Raw genomic sequence first — 23928 nt, 5'->3', positions numbered from 1 at the left:
TAGAAATAAAACTAAAACAGCCTGAATAGGCGTAGTAGCATTTTAAAAATGCGGTACATACTAAGTCAACACCAAGACTTAACTTTAGCTCTGGCTTGATCCTCGTCTCCATGGACTCCGTGCGGTGGGCCTCGGGACTTCACGTGAATCGAAGCTGGATTACATTTTAGTCATAACCTGGTGCAGAGGCTTTATGTTTAAGCTTCTCAGCCTTTCTACAAGTTACTTGTTTCAACATGTAACTGCGTCGGTCTTTTACCTTCGACAGTCATGGTCTTAGACATGCTCAATGTTCGCCGCCATGTTGATTTGCATCGTGTTATCTAGTCGTAGTTGCTTTCACTTGAGCTCCCGAGGCCCACAACACGGCGTCCATGGAGACGAGGCGCACTCCAGAGCTTAAGTTAAGTCTTAGTGTTGACTTAGTACGTATTTACCTCATTTTTAAAATGCGACTACGCCTATTCAGGCTGTTTACTTTTATTTCTAAACCATGACCTCTCAGACAAATTATAGATTGAGGTAGATCTTCTGAAGAAGGCCCCATTATTTGGGCTGAAACCTAGGTAAAGGTTGGTTTCTTTACCGCAATCGAGGCTGATAGTTTGTTATATATTAGATTATCACGATTGATGACTGGGCTTCAATGCTTTAAGTACAAAAGTTTTTTCCTGTAGAGGTGTTTAGTGCACCTGTCAAATATTTAGGTGTTAGGTATAAGGTGGTCACAACGAGCATGGCAATTAATATTATTAAACAATGTAAACAGCGAAACGGGCCCCCAATGTTTATTGACGGTTAGTTAGGTACATCTTGAGACAAATCTCCCACTTTAAAAAATAAACTTACCATGCAGATTTTCAACAGTAGAATGGGTGATCTTTATGCAAAACAAGATAGGTTAAATGAAGAAGCCTAAATGTTGTACCTTCAGATTTCAAAGTTTAGTTCAACCTTTTATAATTTTCAAATCGATTCATTCAGGGCAGCCGTCAACGATTGGCTTGTTCAACGTAAAGAAGAAATTGCTAACAAACAAGACGAGAAGCTTTCTAGCTTGACGAGTAAGATTAATGTAGACAACAAGTCAACTAGTTACAATAGAGCAACAACCGAACAAAATAAAATTATGAATGGGTCATTAATAAAACAGATATTATTTTTCACTTTCTGAAAGTGCGCTATTAGTCAAAGGGCTTATGTATAATGTTGAACCTAGGATTACAGAAACAAAAATCATGGAAAATCTGATAGTAGGTCTTAAAGTCGGTTTAGAGGGGTCTAAAACAGCCAGAAATACGCAAACACGCATAGCCTATGAGTTTTGTAACATTTTAGAAAATATGAAGAACAATCAAAAGGATGGTGACACACATAAGACCATAAAAAGTATCAATCAGAAGTTAAAACAGAAAATGCCATAGTTACGAAAGCCGATGAAAGGAATTCGATAGTTATTTTCACTAAAACGGAATATGTAAGTAAAACAGAAGCGTTCTTCAATGAAAATGGGATTGTCCAACTTCATAGGGATCCCATTCCCGTGGTGCTGAAGGAAATAAGGGTTGGGCTTCAGAACTCAAAAAAGTTACTAGGCGAGTTCCGCAAAAAGTGGCTTATCAATATCAATCCCAAACCACTTAAGATGAGGAGTCAGTTTAACATTCACAAATGTAATCATCCTAGCCGCCCGATCGTAGATAGTACCGCCTACCACAAGTTACTTAGATATCTGCATCTAAAAATAAAAGATAATTTAGTGTGTGCAAAGAATTACGCCGTTAAAAATTCTGTGGAGGTAGCCAACCGGTTGTAACGCGTAACGTGCTCTGAAAACTCCAAGTTAATGTCTTTCGATATAACAAGTCTATACACCAATGTTCCGGTGCACCAAACTCTCCAGATTTTAGAAGTTAATTTGCATCAATATAAGAAAATGTTGGACAATTAAATAGATGTGTTAATGAATCTTCTGCGTATTGTATTGAAACATAATTATTTCATATTTAACGGAAAAATATATTCCCAATCGTGTGGACTAGCAATGGGAAGCCTGCTGGCTGCATTCTGTCTGAAATTTTTCTGAATTATTCAAAACGTCTTTTTCCACCAGTAACGTAGCAATCATGGATAATATAACCTTTTACGCAAGATACATATACGATATACTTATTATTTACCGTAACCAAAACGACATAGGCAAAGTTTCCCTAACATTTAACGAGCTCCATGAGAAGATTAATTTTATACTTCAAAATGAATCTTCTAACAGATTTTTGAATTATTTAGATCCTACCCTCACTATAGTAGACAGGCACATTGCTTCAGCATTTTTCGGAAGATGTACATACTCTTATAATATCATACCGGCCGATTCCTCCCATCCGCAAGCTCATAAGTTAGCTTTCTTTCATTCCACTATACACCGTGCCCTGACAATTCCCCTGTCTCCAGATGCTTTAGAATCTAAATTAGTAACGCTTGAGTAAATTGCCTGAAATAATGTTTACAAGGCTGACTTCATGAGGCAAATGTACAACAAGAAACTAAATAAAGGAAATAACACGTCATCCACATTAGATGGTAGGGGAGAAAGTGAACCTGCTGCTATTTTATCTTTTCCCTTCATGGGCAGGGTTTCTTACAGATTAGATCAGATGCTTAAGAATCATGGGTGTGAGGTAACATTTTTAACAAATAATAATCTGAGAAAAACTTTGGTCCCTACACTGCAAGCATCACATGACAAACTATTTCGCTCTGGGGTTTATAAAATCGCTTGTGGGAATTGCCTGAACTATTATATAGGTCTAACAGGCAGAGCCATTGCTACTAGATATAAGGAGTGACGGCACAAGAGGTTCCTCCTTCGCCGAACACCTGATCCCAATGGCACATGCGCCTAATCCCCTAACCAGCACAGAGCTACTTCATCATGAGATTAAAGGTACTAGATTAGATAAGCTAGAAGAAATGGAGGTTTTTAAACATCTGAAATTTGATAACGATAACTTCCTTAATGATCAACTTCAGTTACAAAACAATGTTTTATGCCATTATTTAGAATATCATTACCAGATAATGGTTCGTTGTCAGGAGCCGAGCAGTATTTCGGTGGCAGTGTGACACAGATGGTCGGTGTTTGATGTACTTCATTTTAGACATCCCTTAAGGCATGGCTAGCATGACTGCATTTGAGCACGTGACATTTTGGTATATGATTCCCATCAAATGATCTTTCCACATACGGTGCTTACATATTGTGGCACACATAGATTTTAAATAATTAAGATGCCCGCATTCATGCCATAGACAGTAGTCATATTCATATAGGAGGTTACTAGCCCACGAGCGGTGAAATGGAGCCTCAGGTGACAAAATGAAGTTTAGCTGGTCCGTATCGACCTTTTGGTGTTTAATTCTTTATACATTTATTTGTAGTTGATATCAAGAGACGACTTCATCCTTGTATATTTATGGCATGCGCATGGACATATTAGTAGCCATCTTTTATTTCTTTTTAATTCTTCCCTGTGAAGAACATGCTGTTTCCCATGTCAAGTCTCCATAAAATTTTCGTATGTGTCTTTTCGGGTCAAGCACGTTTTATCATACCATATCTATTTAACAATAGTCTCAAATTTAGAGGCGATAATTCTCTTTTGTAAAGCGTAGTGAAATTCACCTCTGTCTGTCGATAGAGTATAAGGGCGATGGAAAGGCGCTGCACGTCCGTTCTCGCAATTACCGTATTTTCTCACACATAAACCTTAATTTGACCTTCGTTGATCATTTTCCATTACATAGCGATGCAGTAATGTTGTTCGTTCACGTTATTTTTAGTAATAAGATAAAAAATTTAACTTGATAATATTCTTCATTCAGCGCGTCTCAGCAATAAGAAGTATATCTACATCAACTGATAAAAATACCTACTCGACCATCTGTGTACAGGTTAACCGAGATATTCCATTATGGCGTTTACATACTACAATTTCGCTGTTTTATGTCCTGTGTCATCTTTCATTAATAACGAAGGGTGTATTAGGCAGCAATGGTTGTGAAACGGCCGATGTATTCTAATAGTGTAAGTCGGGGTAGTGGGTTCGAACTTACATAAATCCATGTGTAGTTTGTTACATTTTAGTCATAACGTGGTGCAGAGGCTTAGTTTTTAAGATTCTCAACTTTTCTATAAGTTATTTGTTTACGATGTAACTGCATTGTTCTTTCATCTTTGACAGTCAAGATCTCAGCCACGCGTAATGTTCCGCGCCATGTTGGTTTGCATCGCGTTATCTAGTCCTACTTAGTTTCACGTGAGCTCCCTAAGCCCACCGCACGGCGTCCATGGAGGCGAGGCGCACGCCACAGCTCAAGTTAAGTCTTGGTGTCGACTTAGTACGTATGTAACGCATTTTCTTAGTTTTATTTCTAGAACATGCCCTTTTAGACAAATCATGGATTGAGGTATATCTTCTGAAGATGGCTCAATTATTTGGGCTGATACCAATGTAAATGTTGGTTTCATTACCGCAATCGAGGCTGGTAGATTCTTATATATTAGATATTTATGTTAGTTGTAAAATGATTAACGTGTCCCAGTCTACCTATAGTGAAAGGATGACTTGACTCCAGGAAAGAACTGTGTTATTTTCATAAGCTGTATTATGACTGACGTCTCCTTGCAAACGTACATATGCCTGGCTTGCTCCACAGTTCATAACTTGAATTTATGGAACATTATATTTGTTGAGACATTTCTTTGCACTTGCAGTATCGATAAATGTATTTAGGATTGTAAAAGCTTAACAGTGTTTTGAATGGACTGAAGATCATAAATTCTGTGCAGACTATAAACACAAGTTCATGGTCATCAGTAACCCTAGACATTATTACTTGCAACACTAACATATTTAGAGTGTCACATTAATAATTTAAGTATGGTTTGATGCTGAGGATATTAACTTTCTCAGAAAGTAAAACTAAATTAGTTCTAGACTGTGAAAATCCATATGGTTGCATACCAATGAAGGTCATTAGTAAAAATTTCTGTGTCAACAATATCGACTAAAGTTTGATGTTATTTTTCTCTTTCATTTAATGGTAGAAATGAATTTTTTGTGAATTTCGTAATTTTCTACAGTTTTGTCTCAGCTATCATATCTCAGCACTGCCATGGTATTTTACTGTCGCCCTGAAGACACTGACATTTAAATGAAGTAATATTGAGTGTGAAAATAACGTTCTTGTAAAAGCTGATCTTTCATAATTTGTAACTGGTTGGTTGGTTTGTGGGATGAAAGGGACCAGACTCCTACAGTCATCAGTCCCAAAATTTGTTAACTAAAAGATTACTGTGAACCCCCACTATGTGATTATTACCAAACATACTACTGTGATCTATTCAATTTTCATTTTCTTAATCGTTATTTTAAACACTTCTAAATTTTTGATACAGAAGTTGTTCTCAACAGCTTATTCATACCTTGAATATAAGAATTTACGGCTTTACATGCAGTAACCAACCTTATCAATACATGTGTACATTATGTAAATTTGAACATAGTAATAGTCAATTTCAGAAGCAGGGTATCTATTTTAGGAGTAATGACCATGTTACTTCAACTCTTGATTATAATTTCTCAAAAATACACATTCTCACTAACGATAAATTCGACTAACCTGTGTAACAGTTACACTTCACTGCACTGGGTCTTTATTAGGACAGTGGGTTTAGTTGGCATATTAATAATTACCTCTACGCTTTTTCACATCATGTCAACCAATTTTCTTCAGAATCGATGGCATTCTGGTAAACTGAATACATAAAATCGCAATCGATTTTTACCTATATCAGTTCAAGTGGCAGGGGGACAGTACATGGTTTCAACAATAGAAAATCCATCCTTTTACATGGTAGTCTGAAAGTTCGATATCTAATCGCATATTATAGGTCAGGACTTTAAAATTTTTGCAACTTGTAATGAACATAGAGACATGAATATGTAAGAGGTTGTTAATAGATTGATACCTACTATCCAGCTGTGCATTTGTAAATAATTGCTTCAAATCAGATTGTTATGAAGGTAACTGGGCCATAAGTTTAAGTCTAGTGCTGTTTAAATTCATTTAATGTCCTGATCACCTTATACATTGTAATGAAACACTTGAGTCTTTCTATAAGGACACTGGTAAAATGAATATAAAACAAGTCATATGTGTAAACAGCATATTCGTTTTATTTAATTATAAATTTCAGATTACCATAGGATCTCATTCCACTTCGGGCTCACAACAGTGAAAAGAGAAATCCACTGGGTTACCTGAAATGAATATTTTAGCTGAATTTATAACAACTGAATCTGGAACATAGGTTGTTTGAATAATACAGACAGTCTCATTTAGCATTACCTCCATGCCCTTCTGTAATGTGAAATAAAATTTAAAAGGAAATAAAGACATTACTTACAGTAAATTACATACTAAGCGGAAACATCAGATGAAAGAATATCATCATTGAGCAAGTAATGCTAAAATCGTCTTAAGTAATATGAATTTTCACCAATGGAAACATAATATTTAGCTCTTTCTCAAAACTGTCAATTGTGTTTTCACTTTAATAACATTGTTATAGATTGAACTGAAGCACAGATTCAATATTTCCGTAAATTCTCTTCGTTGTGTTATTTATTTAAGTTTAATAGAGTCGTTTGAGAAAGCAACAACAAGTTCTAAGACACCGATGTAATCACTACTTCATAACACATTGCTGAGATAACAGGAAAGAGACAGAGGAAAATTTCATCATTCTGTGTTCTTAACCTACATGATTTACAGACATAGACACATAGAGTAACTACAGCCTAAAAACATCAGTTATTGTACAAAATACTTATGTTGATTTACGTTCAATGTCAGTTTTGAAACGTTTTTAAGTACATTACCCTGTAGTTTCACCTGTGAAAATTTATGTAGTTACAAAAATAAGTTCTCCATTATCATTTACTGAGCTAGCTATGATACTTTAAAGGATGGAGCACATGTAATTATTATTCAATTAGGAATTTCCTTCTCATGATTTTCACACGCAACCAGTTAGTTTATTGAGCTCATCTTATGTAAGTGATCAAAGATATTGGCTTTGGTAATCTGGTAAACAATTTTCAATGTCATCAAGATGTGAGGATTTAACTTTAAATCAGCTGCCATCTCAGTGATGCATAAATGTTAATTAAAGGTTAGTTTCGTCGTAATTCCAATCAATAAAAATGGTAAACAGCACTCTACAATCCAGCTACTTACCAGTGACGAAAAAATTGATCTCACCCTAATTCAAAATGTAGAGCATTCCACATAAAGAAATAAAATACGCCATTCATATTACCAGAGCTTTTGTAGTTAAAAGGCAAACTATCCTACTGAAAAGCAGCAACTGCTGTCAGAGTTATTATCTTTGGTCTTGGTGTAGTTGGACATACATTTTGGAAAACAGTTTCGTGATTTTTTAATCTCACAGTGTGCCTCTTTAATTATCTTGTTAGTCATAATGAAAATAGTCGTAATAACATGGTAGAAACAGCACCCTTACTGGATTCCTATTCTGTGTAGCAGTTTAATAAATATCTATAAAGGGGTAACAATAGATGTTCACGAACTGCGACATGGTCACGTACACAAACAGTGATCCAATACGGTCAATTGTTTTTTATTCCAGTCCTTGATCACAATATGAATTCTTTAGATGATGACTGGTTTCAGTCCTTAATGACCATCCTCAGATCTTTTTTACACCATGTCTTAAAGTGATAAGGCCATGAGTAGCCAGTTGCAATAATGACTTTGTGGACGATGCGGCCTATTCTACACCTTATTTTAGATCTATATGACGATGCTATATGTTTTGACGATGCCATTATGGCCTTATCACTTTAGGGCATGGTGTAGGAAAGACCTGAGGATGGTAATTACGGACTGAAACCGGTCATCGCAGAAAGAATTCATGTTGTGATCAAAGACTGGAATAAAAAAACATTTAATAGATGAGCTAATTGCAAGTTTCATAATGGACAACAATACTCCTTATACAAACATGTGCAACAAGGTAAGTCACACAAGCGTAAAGAAAGGAAAGTAGAAAACGCAAACTTCTGTCGAATTGTTTCACCCTTCTCTTAACTCTTTAAAGCACATCACATCAGGTACAAGCACTCACTTTGTTGCAGTCACATAGCAAGTGGAGTTAGGATTTCAAATACTTCAACAATCTCTGGAGATAATAAGAGAAATTACGATTATTGAATTCTGAATAACAACTGAAAGAGGGAAGCGCCATGTATATGCAGTGTCACACAAATGTCGAATGCACTTCCGTGCATGAGACTGCATGGTTATGATGGTGATGATGGTTCATGTTGTTTGCTACTGGCGGTGCACAGTTGTCTCCCATCGCCAACGATGCTCCAGCGTTCGCTGCATGCCCGGCACCGCGCTTGATGAGTCGGCAGAACAGTTGCGAAAAGGTGGTGCGGAACTGCCGGCTCATGGTGCAGTAGAGGATGAAGTTGACGGCGCCGTTGAAGAGCGCCAGTATGTCCATCACCTCGCTGAACAGCTTGTAGCAGTTGAGGAAGAAGCACGGCCGGAGCAGCACGCTCAGCAGCCCGAGCACGCCGCTGGGCACCTCGGTGGCCAGGAACAGCAGCAGCACGGCCACCAGCATGCGCGTGGTGCGATGCGCGCGCTGACCACGGCCCGTCAGCGCCGCGTGCCGCCGCCCGCTGCGCACCAGCGTGCGCACCAGCCACACGCTCAGCAGCGAGAGCATGGCGCACGGCACCAGCCGCAGCACCACCTGCAACAGCCACGGCGTCGAAACAATCGAAACGCGTCATGGCGAGATGGTGACAACAACACTGTCTGCAGGAGTGATGGCAGAAGCCACAAGCTCAGCAGTGAGAGCATGGCGCACGGCACCAGCCACAGCACCACCTGCAACAACTGCGGCGTCGAAAAAATCGAAATGCGTCATGGCGAGCTGGCGACATCAACGCTGTCTGCAGGAGTCATGGCAGAAGCCACACACTCAGCAGTTAGAGCATGGCGCATGGCACCAGCGTAGCTTCACTTGCAACAGCCGCGGCGCCAAAACAATCGAAACGCGTCATGGCGAGATGGTGATAACAACACTGTCTGCAGCAGTTGTGGCAGCAGCCACCAACCAAGACACAGAAGCAGTGGGGAAGTAACCAATGTTCAGACTTTTACGAGTTCCAATCCAGCAGTGTACTGTATAGTTTCGTCCATGTGCTTTGGTCGTTTAGTTTTACAATTTTTGCATATTAATATAATATTCAATAGACCAAGATCTCTCGTATTCGCTTGTGTCGGATTTTGTCGACATTTTACAAGTTCCTAGACAGAAACGAATTATCTAGTCTAACATGTGTGCTTTGATCGTTCAGTTTTTTAAACTCTGTACGTTAAAAAAGTTTATTAGACACAGTTCTCGTATTTTCGTCACTGTCTATACCAAAGATGGTAGCGCATGTCGATAGTAGTTTGTTTGTTCATTAATAATTGGCAACCAATGCTGTACAATCCAAATAAAATCATAAGATGTTGAATTGACTTTCTTATTAGAACACGTTACGCGTTTTTGGATTACACCCATCTTCAGACATCTCTTACAAAACAATACAAAACGTAAGTAAACAGCACACTCAACACGTCTCAACGGTACAGAAAATGAGATCGGGTCATATGAATTACATACCACAAACTTCAATTCCTACCTAACCAACTAGGCATATAGCGTTGACAACTCAAAGAAAGTGTCCAATAACATACGACTATAGCTCGAACAATGGAAAATCCAGGATGGAATGCAACAATAGCAGAGAGGGAAAGTTGCTACTCAACCATATAGCGGAGATGCTGAGTAGCGATATGCACAACAAAAAGATTCACACAATTGTAGCTTTCGGCCTGTGCGTGCGTGTATGAGTGTGTGTGTGTGTGTGTGTGTGTGTGTGTGTGTGTGTGTGAGAGTGTGTGTGTGTTGTGCTGACAAAGGCCTTAATGGCCGAAAGCTATAATTGTGTAAATCTTTTTGTTGTGCCTATCGCGACTCAGCATCACAGCTATATGGTGAAATACGAATAAAACTGCAACAAAAGCAGTTTTGGAGCAGAGCATATACTGACACTACACACGTCAACTAGTAGTGAAGTGCGCTCGTTAGGGGCCGTTGCATGGTCATGTGCGCCATGCATTCACATGTAATTTAATATTTACTCAGCATATAACACCTAACAGGGTGTAATTACGACTAGCAACTGGAATGGTGCTCCCCCATGAACCATGGACCTTGCCATTGGTGGGGAGGCTTGCGTGCCTCATTGACACAGATAGCCGTACCGTAGGTGCAACCACAACGGAGGGGTACCTGTTGAGCAGCCAGACAAACGTGTGGTTCCTGAAGAGGGGCAGCAGCCTTTTCAGTAGTTGCAAGGGCAGCAGTCTGGATGATTGACTGATCTGGCCTTATAACAATAACCAAAACGGCCTTACTGTGCTGGTACTACGAACGGCTGAAAGCAAGGGGAAACTACGGCCCTAATTTTTCCCGAGAGCATGCAGCTTTACTGTGTGATTACATGATGATGGCGTCCTCTTGGGCAAAATAATCCGGAGGTAAAATAGTCCCCCATTCGGATCTCCAGGCGGGGACTACTCAAGAGGGTGTCATTATCTGGAGAAAGAAAACTGGCGTTCTACGGATCGGAGCGCGGAATGTCAGATCACTTCATTGGGCAGGTAGGTTGGAAAATTTAAGAACAGAAATGGATAGGTTAAAGTTAGATATAGAGGGAATTAGTGAAGTTCGGTGACAGGAGGAACAAGACTTCTGGTCATGTGACTACAGGTCTATAAACACAAAATCAAATAGGGGTAATGCAGGAGTAGGTTTAATAATGAATAGGAAAATAGGAATGCGGGTAAGTTACTACAAACAGCATAGTGAACGCATTATTGTGGCCAAGATATATTCGAAGCCCACACCTACTACAGTAATACAAGTTTATATGCCAACTAGCTCTACAGATGACGAAGAAATTGAAGAAATGTATGATGAAATAAAAGAAATTATTAAGAAAGTGAAGGGTGACGAAAATTTAATAGTCATGGGTGACTGGAATTCGGTAGTAGGAAAAGGGAGAGAATGAAACGTAGTAGGTAAATATGGATTGCGGCTAAGAAATGAAAGAGGAGGCCGCCTGATAGAATTTTGCACAGAGCACAACTTAATCACAGCTAACACTTGGTTTAAGAATCATGATAGAAGGTTGTATACATGGAAGAACCCTGGAGATACTAAAGGGTATCAGATAGATTATATAATGGTAAGACAGAGATTTAGGCACCAGGGTTTAAATTGTAAGACATTTCCAGGGGCAGATGTGGGCTCTGACCACAATCTATTGGTTATGACCTGTAAATTAAAACTGAAGAAACTGCAAAAAGGTGAGAACTTAAGGAGATGGGACCTGGATAAACTGAAAGAAGCGCAGGTTGTACAGAATTTCAGGGAGAGCATAAGGGAACAATTGACAGGAATGGGGGAAAGAAATACAGTAGAAGAAGAATGGGTAGCTTTGGGGGATGAAGTAATGAAGGCAGCAGAGGATCAAGTAGGTAAAAAGACGAGGGCTAGTAGAAATCCTTGGGTAACAGAACAATTATGCATTTTAATTGATGAAAGGAGAAATTATAAAAATGCAGTAAATGAAGCAGGCAAAAGTGAATACAAACGTCTCAAAAACGAGATCGACAGGAAGTGCAAAATGGCTAAGCAGTGATGGCTAGAGGACAAATGTAAGGATGTAGAGGCATATCTCACTAGGGGTAAGATACATACTGCCTACAGGAAAATTAAAGAGATCTTTGGAGATAAGAGAACCACTTGTATGAACATCAAGAGCTCAGATGGAAACCCAGTTCTAAGCAAAGAAGGGAAGGCAGAAAGGTGGAAGGAGTATATAGAGGGTCTATACAAGGGCGATGTACTTGAGGACAATATTATGGAAATGGATGAGGATGTAGATGAAGATGAAATGGGAGATACGATACTGCGTGAAGAGTTTGACAGAGCACTGAAAGACCTGAGTCGAAACAAGGCCCCCGGAGTAGACAACATTCCATTGGAACTACTGACACCTTGGGAGAGCCAGTCCTGACAAAACTCTACCATCTGGTGAGCAAGATGTATGAAACAGGCGAAATACCCTCAGACTTCAAGAAGAATATAATAATTCCAATCCCAAAGAAAGCAGATGTTGACAGATGTGAAAATTACCGAACAATCAGTTTAATAAGCCACAGCTGCAAAATACTAACACGAATTCTTTACAGACGAATGGAAAAACTTGTAGAAGCCAACCTCGGGGAAAATGAGTTTGGATTCTGTAGAAATACTGGAACACATGAGGCAATACTGACCTTACGACTTATCTTACAAGAAAGATCAAGGAAAGGTAAACATACGTTTCTAGCATTTGTAGAGTTAGAGAAAGCTTTTGACAATGTTGACTGGAATACTCTCTTTCAAATTCTAAAGGTAGCAGGGGTAAAATACAGGGAGCGAAAGGCTATTTACCATTTGTACAGAAGCCAGATGGCAGTTATAAGAGTCGAGGGACATGAAAGGGAAGCAGTTGTTGGGAAGGGAGTAAGACAGTGTTGTAGCCTCTCCCCGATGTTATTCAATCTGTATATTGAGCAAGCAGTAAAGGAAACAAAAGAAAAATTTGGAGTAGGTATTAAAATCCATGGAGAAGAAATATAAACTTTGACGTTCGCCGATGACATTGTAATTCTGTCAGAGATAGCAAAGGACTTGGAAGAGCAGTTGAATGGAATGGATAGAGTCTTGAAAGGAGGATGTAAGGTGAACATCAACAAAAGCAAAACGAGGATAATGGAATGCAGTCGAATTATGTCGGGTGATGCTGAGGAAATTAGATTAGGAAATGAGATACTTAAAGTAGTAAAGGAGTTTTGCTATTTGGGGAGCAACATAACTGATGATCGTCGAAGTAGAGAGGATATAAAATGTAGACTGGCAATGGCAAGGAAAGCGTTTCTGAAGAAGAGAAATTTGTTAACATCGAGTATAGATTTACGTGTCAGGAAGTCATTTCAGAATGTATTTGTATGGAGTGTAGCCATGTATGGAAATGAAACATGGACGATAAATAGTCAGGACAGGAAGAGAATAGAAGCTTTCGAAATATGCTGAAGGTTATATGGGTAGATCACATAACTAAAGAGGAATTATTGAATAGGATTGGGGAGAAGAGAAGTTTGTGGCACAACTTGACCAGAAGAAGGGATCGGTTGGTAGGACATGTTCTGAGGCATCAAGGGATCACCAATTTAGTAGTGGAGGGCAGCGTGGAGGGTAAAAATCGTAGAGGGAGACCAAGAAATGAATACACTAAGCAGATTCAGAAGGATGTAGGTTGCAGTAGGTACTGGGAGATGAAGAAGCTTGCACAGGATAGGGTAGCATGGAGAGCTGTATCAAACCAGTCTCAGGACTGAAGACCACAACAACAACAACAACTGGAATGGTACTTCTGTACACGTGAACACTAAATGATGTTTAAAAAAAATTTTAGACGCTTCAAAATTTTTACATTGCCATACTATACCTATAGCCAGTAGTGACACTAAGCACAACTGAAACCATATGTCAATTTAAAATAAATAATAGGGGGGAACTTCTTCATGAATGGACCTTTCAACCTCCCAAATATCTAAAAGTATACCACCAACTTAAATATAACCAACATTATCCATCTTAAACTAAAACCCTATGATCAGCTCATGTTCACAAGCGACCTTAGGCGCCATCTGTTAAAGCTAACGGCAAACACGTCGGCGGCAGCCATCCGCCTATTGAACTACAACCAAGCGATATTCATGGACCATGATTGCCGAAATAGAATACCTCATACACCCCTTATATAAACTAATGGCATCACAATTGCCCAAGTCCTACTTATGCTATCCGGATACTGGAGAGCTTCAGAATTTCTTTTTTTTTAAACTAAACATTTTAAGTGTTAAAATTTTGAATTCTAAAATCAATAAAATAAACCATTGTGTCACCCAGGAGCACGCAAAGGGTATTGTGGTGAACAAATCCGTATATGTCAATCTATATACTCATCTACAACAAACTAGCCATCAACTCAGCAAAAACTGAGCGTATTATAACGGTACATGCACGGAACACCGCCAGCGCCCATAAAATATACTATCATAACTTCTTATAAGGGGCTCACAGACATCAAACTGAGAATGGTATCCGTTGTGTAGTTTTCCATCGCCTTTAGTATGGATAGGAACTGCGATTCCTGTGTCCAGATGCGAGCTGAGTTGGTGACGCATCTCTGTTAGCTCCAGGCTGTGTAGGTTTCGGTTACACAGCAGGAGACTACCCATGGGGATCCAACAGGCGTGCAGTATGATCCACAAGTCCGCCGGTCGGTATGCACTCGTGGCCAGTCCAAGTATGCCTCCAATGAAGTTGACCCATCACCCGTGGACGAGTGGGAAGTCACCTTTGGGTTTCAGACTTTGCAAAAGACTTTCTGGAAGGTCGAACATAAGGTCTCCAGGTGCTGTCTATGGCTGGCATTGTCTCTCAGCCACAAACTGTCGCTTGTCCTGTTTCAAAGGAAAACTCTCAACCTGCAAGGTCCGCGCAGTCACAGAGGGTACTATTATTGGTATCTGGTAATTTCAGTAGTAGGTGCATTATGGGGCCCCTTTGGGGCACGCCTGCCAAGAAGAGGAAGAAAGCAACATGCACTCCTTGTGCGTAACAGGTAGAGTCATTCCAGATATGGAACGAGTACTTGCCAACCAGAGCAGAGCGTGCGGCCAACATCAGGTGGTTGGTTATGTCGGTACCAATAATGTGAGTAGCTATGGATACATAAAGATTCTCTTTAGTTTCGAAAGTTTATTGCAAGTGGTACACGCTGCCAGTCTCGCTTGCAAGATGGAAGTAGAGCTCATCATTGACAGTGTAGTAGACAGGACCGATTGCAGACCTCTGCTGAAGAGCCAAGTGAGGAGGTTCTGAGTCAGAGGCTCAGACAGTTCTGTGACTGCGTAGCCTGCAGATTCCTCGATTTGCGCCGTAGGGTGATGGGGTTTCGCGTTCCGCTAAATTGGTCAGGAAATGCAGAAGGCGGCTACATGGGTAGCAGGGGCTGTTTGGCATGGAGGTTTATTAGGCTAGAGAGCCTTTCGGAAACACAGAACGGGCTCCAGTCTCAAATGTTGCAGGCTGAACACAGGAAAAACATGGATCTAGAAACTATCGATACAATAGTTGTAGATTGTCTTGGCAGCGTGGGGAAAGTACCAGAGTCCCAAGCGCTAATAGAGAGCACTGATTTTCTAATCGCTATAACACAGAAGCCTGTCTCAAGCCAGAGATAAGTTCAGCCGAAATTTTTGGGAAGAAACTAACAGTGTTCAGAAACGTTAGCCTGAAAACATTTGGCGATGACGTGTTTGATACTATTGGAAGTACTTTATCCTGTAGCGAAACTGAAGTAGATCGTTCCTGTTGGTTATTTTGGGTAGAGGTCCTTCTTGGGAACCGGGATAATATAATAATTAGATATTTTCATCTACTTCCAAACTCAGATCATACAATCGCTGGAAGTCTCAAAGAAAACTTGATTCAAATTTCAAGCACATACCCGATTTATTCAGTTAAAGTTGGTTGTGCCTTTAATTTACCCCCCACGTGTTGACGAAGGTACGTATTTATATCCAGAGATGCCCAAAATTGTGCTAAACGCATTCTCTGAAAATTATTTCAGCCAATTAGTTCATGAGCTCACCGAATAGTATGTTGTTGTGGTCTTCAGTCCTGAGACTGGTTTGATGCAGCTCTCCATGCTACCCTATCCTGTGCAAGCTTCTTCATCTCCCAGTACTTACCGCAACCTACATCCTTCTGAATCTGCTTAGTGTATTCATCTCTTGGTCTCCCCCTACGATTTTTACCCTCCACGCCGCCCTCCAATACTAAATTTGTGATCGCTTGATGCCTCAGAACATGGCCTACTAACCGGTCCCTTCTTCTAGTCAAGTTGTGCCACAAACTCCTCTTGTCCCCAATTCTATTCAATACTTCATCATTAGTTATGTGATCTACCCATCTAACCTTCAGCTTTCTTCTGTAGCACCACATTTCGAAAGCTTCTATTCTCTTCCTGTCCAAACTATTTATCGTCCATGTTTCACTTCCATACATGGCTACACTCCATACAAATACCTTCCGAAATGACTTACTGGCACTTAAATCTATACTCGAAGTTTACAAATTTCTCTTCTTCAGAAACGCTTTCCTTGCCATTGCCAGTATAAATTTTACATCTTCTCTACTTCGACCATCATCAGTTATTTTGCTCCCCAAATGGCAAAACCCCCTTACTACTTTAAGTGCATTTCCTGATCTAATTCTCTCAGCATCACCCGACTTAATTCGACTACATTTCATTATCCTCGTTTTGTTTTTGTTGATGTTCACCTTATATCCTCCTTTCAAGACGCTATCCATTCCGTTCAACTGCTTTTCCAAGTCCTTTGCTGTCTCAGATAGAATTACAATGTCATCGGCGAACTTCAAAGTTTTTATTTCTTCTCCATGGATTTTTCTTTTGTTTCCTTAACTGCGTGCTCAATATACAGATTGCATAACATCTGGGAGAGGCTACAACCCTGTCTCACTCCCATCCGGACCACTGCTTCTCTTTCATGTCCCTCGACTCATATAACTGCCATCTGGTAAGTAGCCTTTCGCTCCCTGTATTTTACCCCTGCCACCTTTAGAATTTGAAAGAGAGTATTCCAGTCAACATTGTCAAAAGCTTTCTCTAAGACTACAAATGCTGGAATCGTAGGTTTGCCTTTCCTTAATCTATCTTCTAAGATAAGTCGTAAGGTCAGTATTGCCTCACGTGTTCCAGTACTTCTACGGAATCCAAACTGATCTATCGCGAGGTCCGCTTCTACCAGTTTTTCCATTCGTCTGTAAAGAATTCGTGTTAGTATTTTGCAGCTGTGACTTATTAAACTGATAGTTCGATAATATTCACATCTGTCAACGCCTGCTTTCCTTGGGATTGGAATTATCATATTCTTCTTGATGTCTGAGGATATTTCGCCTGTCTCATACATCTTGCTCACCAGATGGTAGAGTTTTGTCAGGACTGGCTCTCCCAAGGCCGTCAGTAGTTCTAATGGAATGTTGTCTACTCCCGGGGCCTTGTTTCGGCACAGGTCTTTCAATGCTCTGTCAAACTCTTCACGCAGTATCACATCTCCCATTTTATCTTCATCTACATTCTCTTCCATTTCTATAATAGTGTCCTCAAGTACATCACCCTTGTAGAGACCCTCTATATACTCCTTCCATCTTTCTGCTTTCCCTTCTTTGGTTAGAACTGGGTTTCCATCTGAGCTCTTGATGTTCATACAAGTGGTTCTCTTATTTCCAAAGGTCTCTTTAATTTTCCTGTAGGCAGTATCTATCTTACCCCTAGTGAGATAAGCCTCTACATCCTTACATTTGTCCACTAGCCATCCCTGCTTAGCCATTTTGCACTTCCTGTCGATCTCATTTTTGAGACGTTTGTATTCATTTTTGCCTGCTTCATTTACTGCATTTTTATATTTTCTCCTTTCATCAATTAAATTCAATATTTTTTCTGTTACTCAAGGATTTCTACTAGCCCTCGCCTTTTTACCTACTTGATCCTTTGCTGCCTTCACTACTTCATCCCTCAGAGCTACCGATTCTTCTTCTACTGTTCTTCTTTCCCCCATTCCTGTCAGTTGTTCCCTTATGCTCTTCCTGAAACTCTGTACAACCTCTGGCTTAGTCAGTTTATCCAGGTCCCATCTCCTTAAATTCCCAACTTTTTGTAGTTTCTTCAGTTTTAATCTACCCGAGTAGTATATGGTTGTGAAAACACACTTCACCTTTTAGAAACAAATAATCCCGATCTACTAACGGCCATGGAAACGGATACAGGGATTAGTAAATATAGGGCTTTCGTTGCGAGATTGAATAACGTAACTCCGAGAAATAAACAAAAAGTATTTCAATTCAAAAAGTACATAAAAATTCGTTTGACGCCTTCGTGAGAGGAAATCTCCGTTTCTTCCAAATTAACAAACTAAATGTAGACAAGATGTGGCTTTAACTCAAAGAAACAGCGACAGCAATTGAGAGATTCATACTAAATAAATTAACAAGCGACATCCTGATCCCGCATGGCAAACGCAACACGTATGAAGACTGTTTCAGTTAGAACGAACGAATCATGCCAAATTTAAACGAACGGAAAATCTTCAGGATTGGCCACTTTCACAGAAGCTCAAAAATTAAAGCGAACGTCAATGCGAGGTGCTAATAATAGTTTCCACAACGAAACTTTGTCTCGAAACCTGGCTGAAAGTCGATTCTGGTCTTATGTGAAATATGCTAGCGGCAAGACACAATCAATGTCTTTCTGCACGATAGCAATGGAAATACCATCGATGACAGTGCTGCTAAAGCGGAGTTACTGAACTCAGGGTTCCGAAATTCCTTCATCAAGGAGACGACGTAAGTATTCCAGAATGCGAATCAAGAACATCTGCTAACATCAGTAACATCAAAATAGGTTTCCTCGGCGTAGTGAAGCAACTTAAATCACTTTATAAACGCAAGTTTCCGGTCCAAATTGTGTATCAGTTAGGTTCCTTTCAGAGATGCTGGTGCAACAGCTCCATACAATTGTATACAACCACTCGTTCGACGGAATATCCATACTCAAAGCCTGGAAGGTTGCACAGGTCATGCTAGTATTCAAGAAAGGCAGTAAGAGTAAACCACTACATTACTGACCTATATAATTAACGTCGATATGCAGCAGGATTTTAGAACATATACCGTTTTGGAACATTATGAATTACCTCGAAGAGATCGGTCAATTGACATCTAGTCTACGCGGATCTAGAAAACATCATTTTGGTGAAATCCAAAAAGCTCTTTTCTCACACGAAGCGTTGAGCGCTACCGAGAACGGATTTCAAATTGGCGTCGAATTTCTAGACTGCGAGGGGCTTTTGAGACCGTACCTCAAAAGTGACTTGCAATATAATTGCGTTCTTATGGAATATCGTCTTAGTTATGTGACTGTGTTCGTAATTTCCTGCCAGAGAGGTCACAGTTTGTAGTAACTGACGGAAAGTCATGGAGTAAGAGTGAAAGGATATCTGACTTTCCCCAACGTAGTATTATACGCATTCTGTTGTCCCTAATCTTTGTAAACGATTCAGATTTATCGTCTAGTGAAGTCATCAGAAGATCCGTACGAACTGCAAAACGACTTAGATAATGCGAAAATTGGCAATTGACCGTAAATAATGAAAACTGCGAGGTCATTTACATGAGCGCTAGAAGAAATTCCTTAATCTTCGTTTACATAATAAAGCAAGAAAATCTAAAGGCCATAAATACAACAAAATACCTAGGAATTACAGTTATGAATAACTTAAATTGGAAAGAACACATAGAAAATGCGGGAAGGGGAATCAAAGACTGCGTTTCGCTGGCGGAACACAGAAGATGCTGCGGAGGTACTAAAGTAGAGTGCCTAGACTACGTATGTCCTTTCGCTTTTGGAGTACTGTTGTGTGGTGTGGGATCCTTACCTGGCAGGACTAATTGAGTACATCGGGGAAATTCGAAGAAGGACAGCTCGTATTGTATTATTGGGCAATTGTGGAGAGGGTGACATGGATATGATACAGGATTTGGGATGAACATCATTAAAACAAACGAGTTTCGGGTTGCGGCGTTTTCTTCTCACGAGATTTCAATTACCGGCTTTCTCCTTCGAATGCTAAAATATTTTGTTGACGCCGTCCTGCATAGGGAGAAACGATCGTCAAAAAAATAAATAAATAAATAAATAAATAAATAAATAAAGGGAATTCAGAGCTCGCACGGAATAACATAGGTGTTCGTTTCTTCTGCGTGAGGTTCGAGAGTGGAATAACAGAGAATTATTCTGAAGGTGGTTCGATGAACCCTATGCCAGGCACTAAAGTGATATTTGCCACGTATCCACGTAGATATGGATGTAAATGTGGTCACAGTCACTAGCGTGGACCAATATTATCACCACAAGCAGCCATTACAGAATAACAGGCCTGGCACCATAATGCACACAGTATAGGTTTGGTATTAGCTGCAACTTGTCAACTTCCTTTGCTGCCTCCCACTGAAGCTCAACACTGATCAGCGAAAGCATGACATGTGGCACCACAACAAACACAATGTTCCACAGGCACACCATGAAGGGCATGCACACGGAACACTGCCCACAACAGCCATGGCACTGAGCATTAAAGAGGGGCACAACCACTAGTCTCAACAGCTGTATCACCATCTGTTGACGTAATGAAACAGAAACAACAATTCTGTCACCTTAATGCACATAGTGAAGTAGATGCGTTAGATGCAGTTTGTAATCGTGTAGTACTGCCTTCTGTTGCATACCATCCAGGCTGAGCAGTGCAAGTTTGACACATGCCACAAGCGCCGGCCGCGGTGGTCTAGCGGTTCTAGGCGCTCAGTCCGGAGCCGCGCGACTGCTACGGTCGCAGGTTCGAATCCTGCCTCGGGCATGGAAGTGTGTGATGTCCTTAGGTTAGTTAGGTTTAAGTAGTTCTAAGTTCTAAAGGACTGATGACCATAGATGGTAAGTCCCATAGTGCTCAGAGCCATGCCACAAGCCCCAGTACCACCAGTAACTGTCACCCGTTGACAGTTAAGATGCTGTGGTGACACTCATGTGTACAGCCATAGCTCTGATCACTGTCATCGTATCAATAACTGCAGTGGGATTTAACTACATGCTTCCATCAGCTGCGAACCCACTTGCAGTTGTAATTCACAAACAGTTCTGCACCTTATGCATGTGGTGCACTGCACCTACTGCTTGCAGCCCAGAACCACAGCGTGCATCCTTGCAGTGTTTTCCCGTATACGAACATGCCATGAGATGATCTGATAGAGCATGGAACATGGTTTTTGCCTCAGCACATATGCGATAACTACAGCACTGACACTTTAATTGCAGGAAGCCACCCACAGGTTCCATCCAAAGCGCTACTTGTAACAAGCACGTTGTCACAAATTAAAAATGGGCACAGTCACCAATATTCACTAGATGTATCGCGACCCATAGGCATCACTTGTCAACAGTTCTTCCACTATAACGTATATCGTCCAGTGCCCACAAGCAATGCTCGCTGCTTCTCTCTGTACACTGGAGTGTACACCAGTTGCAGCGTGACCAGTCATACCGTAGAACATGGTACCAGTCACAGCAGCACGTGCAACACACACAGCAGCACTAATCATACAGGACAGTTGTCACCCCTAAATTGGAACCAGATAACTGCCTTCATCAGTAACGACACAGACGTTTCAACAGGAGTGTAATCGCCAACTACCGCATTACTGCGTTTGGGTGAAGCTGAGTTAAAGTTGTGGATCCACAATGCACGTAGTGCAGTCCAAACTCTGGCTATGAGACGTGAGAGGCGCATGTTTCTTCCCACTGTGTACCGTCCTGTGTGCCAACTGCGGGCAACTAGGCATCTGGTACGTCGTGACATTACTTAATTAGTGCCTTCCTAGCACCACTCCAAACTGGAATGAGGGAAAAATTACAGGATGTATGTCCGGATAGCAACCATTACCTCCCTTGTGTGTTCTTACGGCCCATACCCGAGATAATAGTCTGAAGCATTAAATTCGTTCTACTGTCTGCCATAATATCAGGTTCTCTAAACCTCCTCGCTTCTAACGTTTTCCGAAAATTCACATCTTTTCTTCTATCCTCAAAGAGCCTTTCATTAAGCCTCTCATAGTAATCAAACTGACCGGTAAGAAATACTTCTGCATCTCTATTAACTTTCTCGACATCCCTCATTAATTCGACCTTATCGAGATCCCAAACATTTGAGTATTTTTCTTGTACTCCATACGCAGTCTTCTATGCACTTGAACAAAATTTTTCTAGATCTCTCCTAATATACTGTTGGTGGCCATTCACCTTCTGCACAGCAGAGATTAAGTTGTTAATTCATTTAATGGAGCTTGGTAAAGTCACGGTTCTATAGCTGTGTGACATCGCATGGTTTTGGAACTATGATGTTACAAAATTGCATATCATTATTTATCTACTCAAAGAGGACTAGAATATTTGTCCTACGAGTCCCCATTACCTTAGATTTACCCATATGCCAAGCAGCATATTGAAAGTCTAGGTCCTTGTACATTCGGAAAACAACAGCACTTACAGGTACACAACAGTGACGTCAGTAATTAGACTCAAAATGCTGCTCACCCTATCTGACAAATTATTTGTGTACTTGTAGAAGGGGTACGGTCCTAACACATTTCCCTTGGGCATTCTGAGGTTATCATCGTCTCTGATGAACACTAACTACCCACTACAAAACCGTCGGTTCTATTACGAGGGTGGCCGAGCGGTTCTGGGCGCTTCAGTCCGGAACCGCGTGACTGCTACTGTCGCAGGTTCGAATCCTGCCTCCGGAGTGGATGTGTGTGATGTCCTTAGGATAGTTAGGTTTAAGAAGTTCTAAGTCAATGGGACTGATGACCTCAGATGTTAAGGCCCATATTGCTTAGAGCCATTTGAACCATTTTATTACGAGGGTTATCCAGAACGTAAGTTCCAATCCGTCGCGAAATGGACACCACAGTGAAACCCCGAATAAACTTTCCACAGATGTGTTGGGTAGTGTCTCTAGTATGACTGTCGATCGCACCAAGACACTCTTTTCCGTTGTGAGCGCACTGTGAGCGAGTAAAAGTGCCTAGAACAAAGATTCTCCCGCCAAGTAGGAGGGTCAGCTGAGAGGCTTGGCCTTAATGGATGCAGCCCATCTAACACAACTGTCACACATTTCCTTCGGGGCAGTGAAGACGCTCCTGCAGCCTTTTCGATAGGAGGTATTCGATCACCCACAACACAGCCCTAATTGGCTCGTCCTGAGTGTCACCTCTATTCACATGAAACGCTGCATACGAAGACAACACTTGGCCGCAGACTACGCGCTATAGACCAGCGTAGAGAATTATCGGAAAGCAGAAGCGGCTGCTTTCTATGACGATGGTGTTGGAAATTTGGTATAACGCTCCGACAAATGTCTAAGTCGGAGCGTCGACTATACGCGACTGGAACAGAAACGGGAGGTAATGACAGTGGCACGTAAAGTGCCCTCCGCCACACACCGTTGGGTGGCTTGCGGAGTATAAATGTAGATGTAGATGTAGATGTAGAGAAGTATCTGGAAAGTGTATCTAACTCTTTCAAATAAAATGTTCCTCATTTTCACTGTGGTCTCCATTTAGCGACCGAACGGAACTTACTTTCTGAACAACCCTCGTATTACAAAAAGCCTTCAGCTGTGTCATACAGCAGTATACTCTCACTGATTGGAACCTCAACAAATCTAATTTCTGCTGAAATAGATGCTTTGGTCAACTTAATAGGAGAATTATCGATATGTTGACGATATCTGATATGTTTTGGTATACTTTATAAATGCAAGCAATTGTGATGACAGACCGCTCGAAACACTCCATAAATCGAAAAAAGTGGTTAAACCCGATTATTCGAATTGTTCAGATAAAAAAGAAACAGTCAAAGAGCCGAAGAAATAAAAAACCGAAGAAAAATAGGATGTACTGTAAAGAATAAAAGTATATGTTGGTGGTAATTCCTGCAGCATTAAGATAAGATTGCT

The 23928-nt window shown here is 40.6% G+C and overlaps 1 protein-coding gene across 1 annotated transcript in view; it reads right to left on the bottom strand.

Moving 5' to 3' along the window:
* Positions 1-8347: 8347 nt before the first annotated feature.
* Positions 8348-23928, bottom strand: part of LOC126263548 (G-protein coupled receptor dmsr-1-like) — a 58031-nt gene continuing 42450 nt past the window's right edge. Inside the window, exon 4 of the mRNA XM_049960641.1 lies at positions 8348-8854. Coding sequence (XP_049816598.1) covers positions 8348-8854 — 507 coding nt within the window. The remainder of the gene's footprint in view (positions 8855-23928) is intronic.

Source organism: Schistocerca nitens, chromosome 6 (genome assembly GCF_023898315.1).
Source record: "Schistocerca nitens isolate TAMUIC-IGC-003100 chromosome 6, iqSchNite1.1, whole genome shotgun sequence".
NCBI lineage: Eukaryota > Metazoa > Arthropoda > Insecta > Orthoptera > Acrididae > Schistocerca > Schistocerca nitens.
The sequence above is the reverse complement of the archived record's forward strand: the minus strand, read 5'-3'. Positions and strand labels throughout refer to the sequence as shown.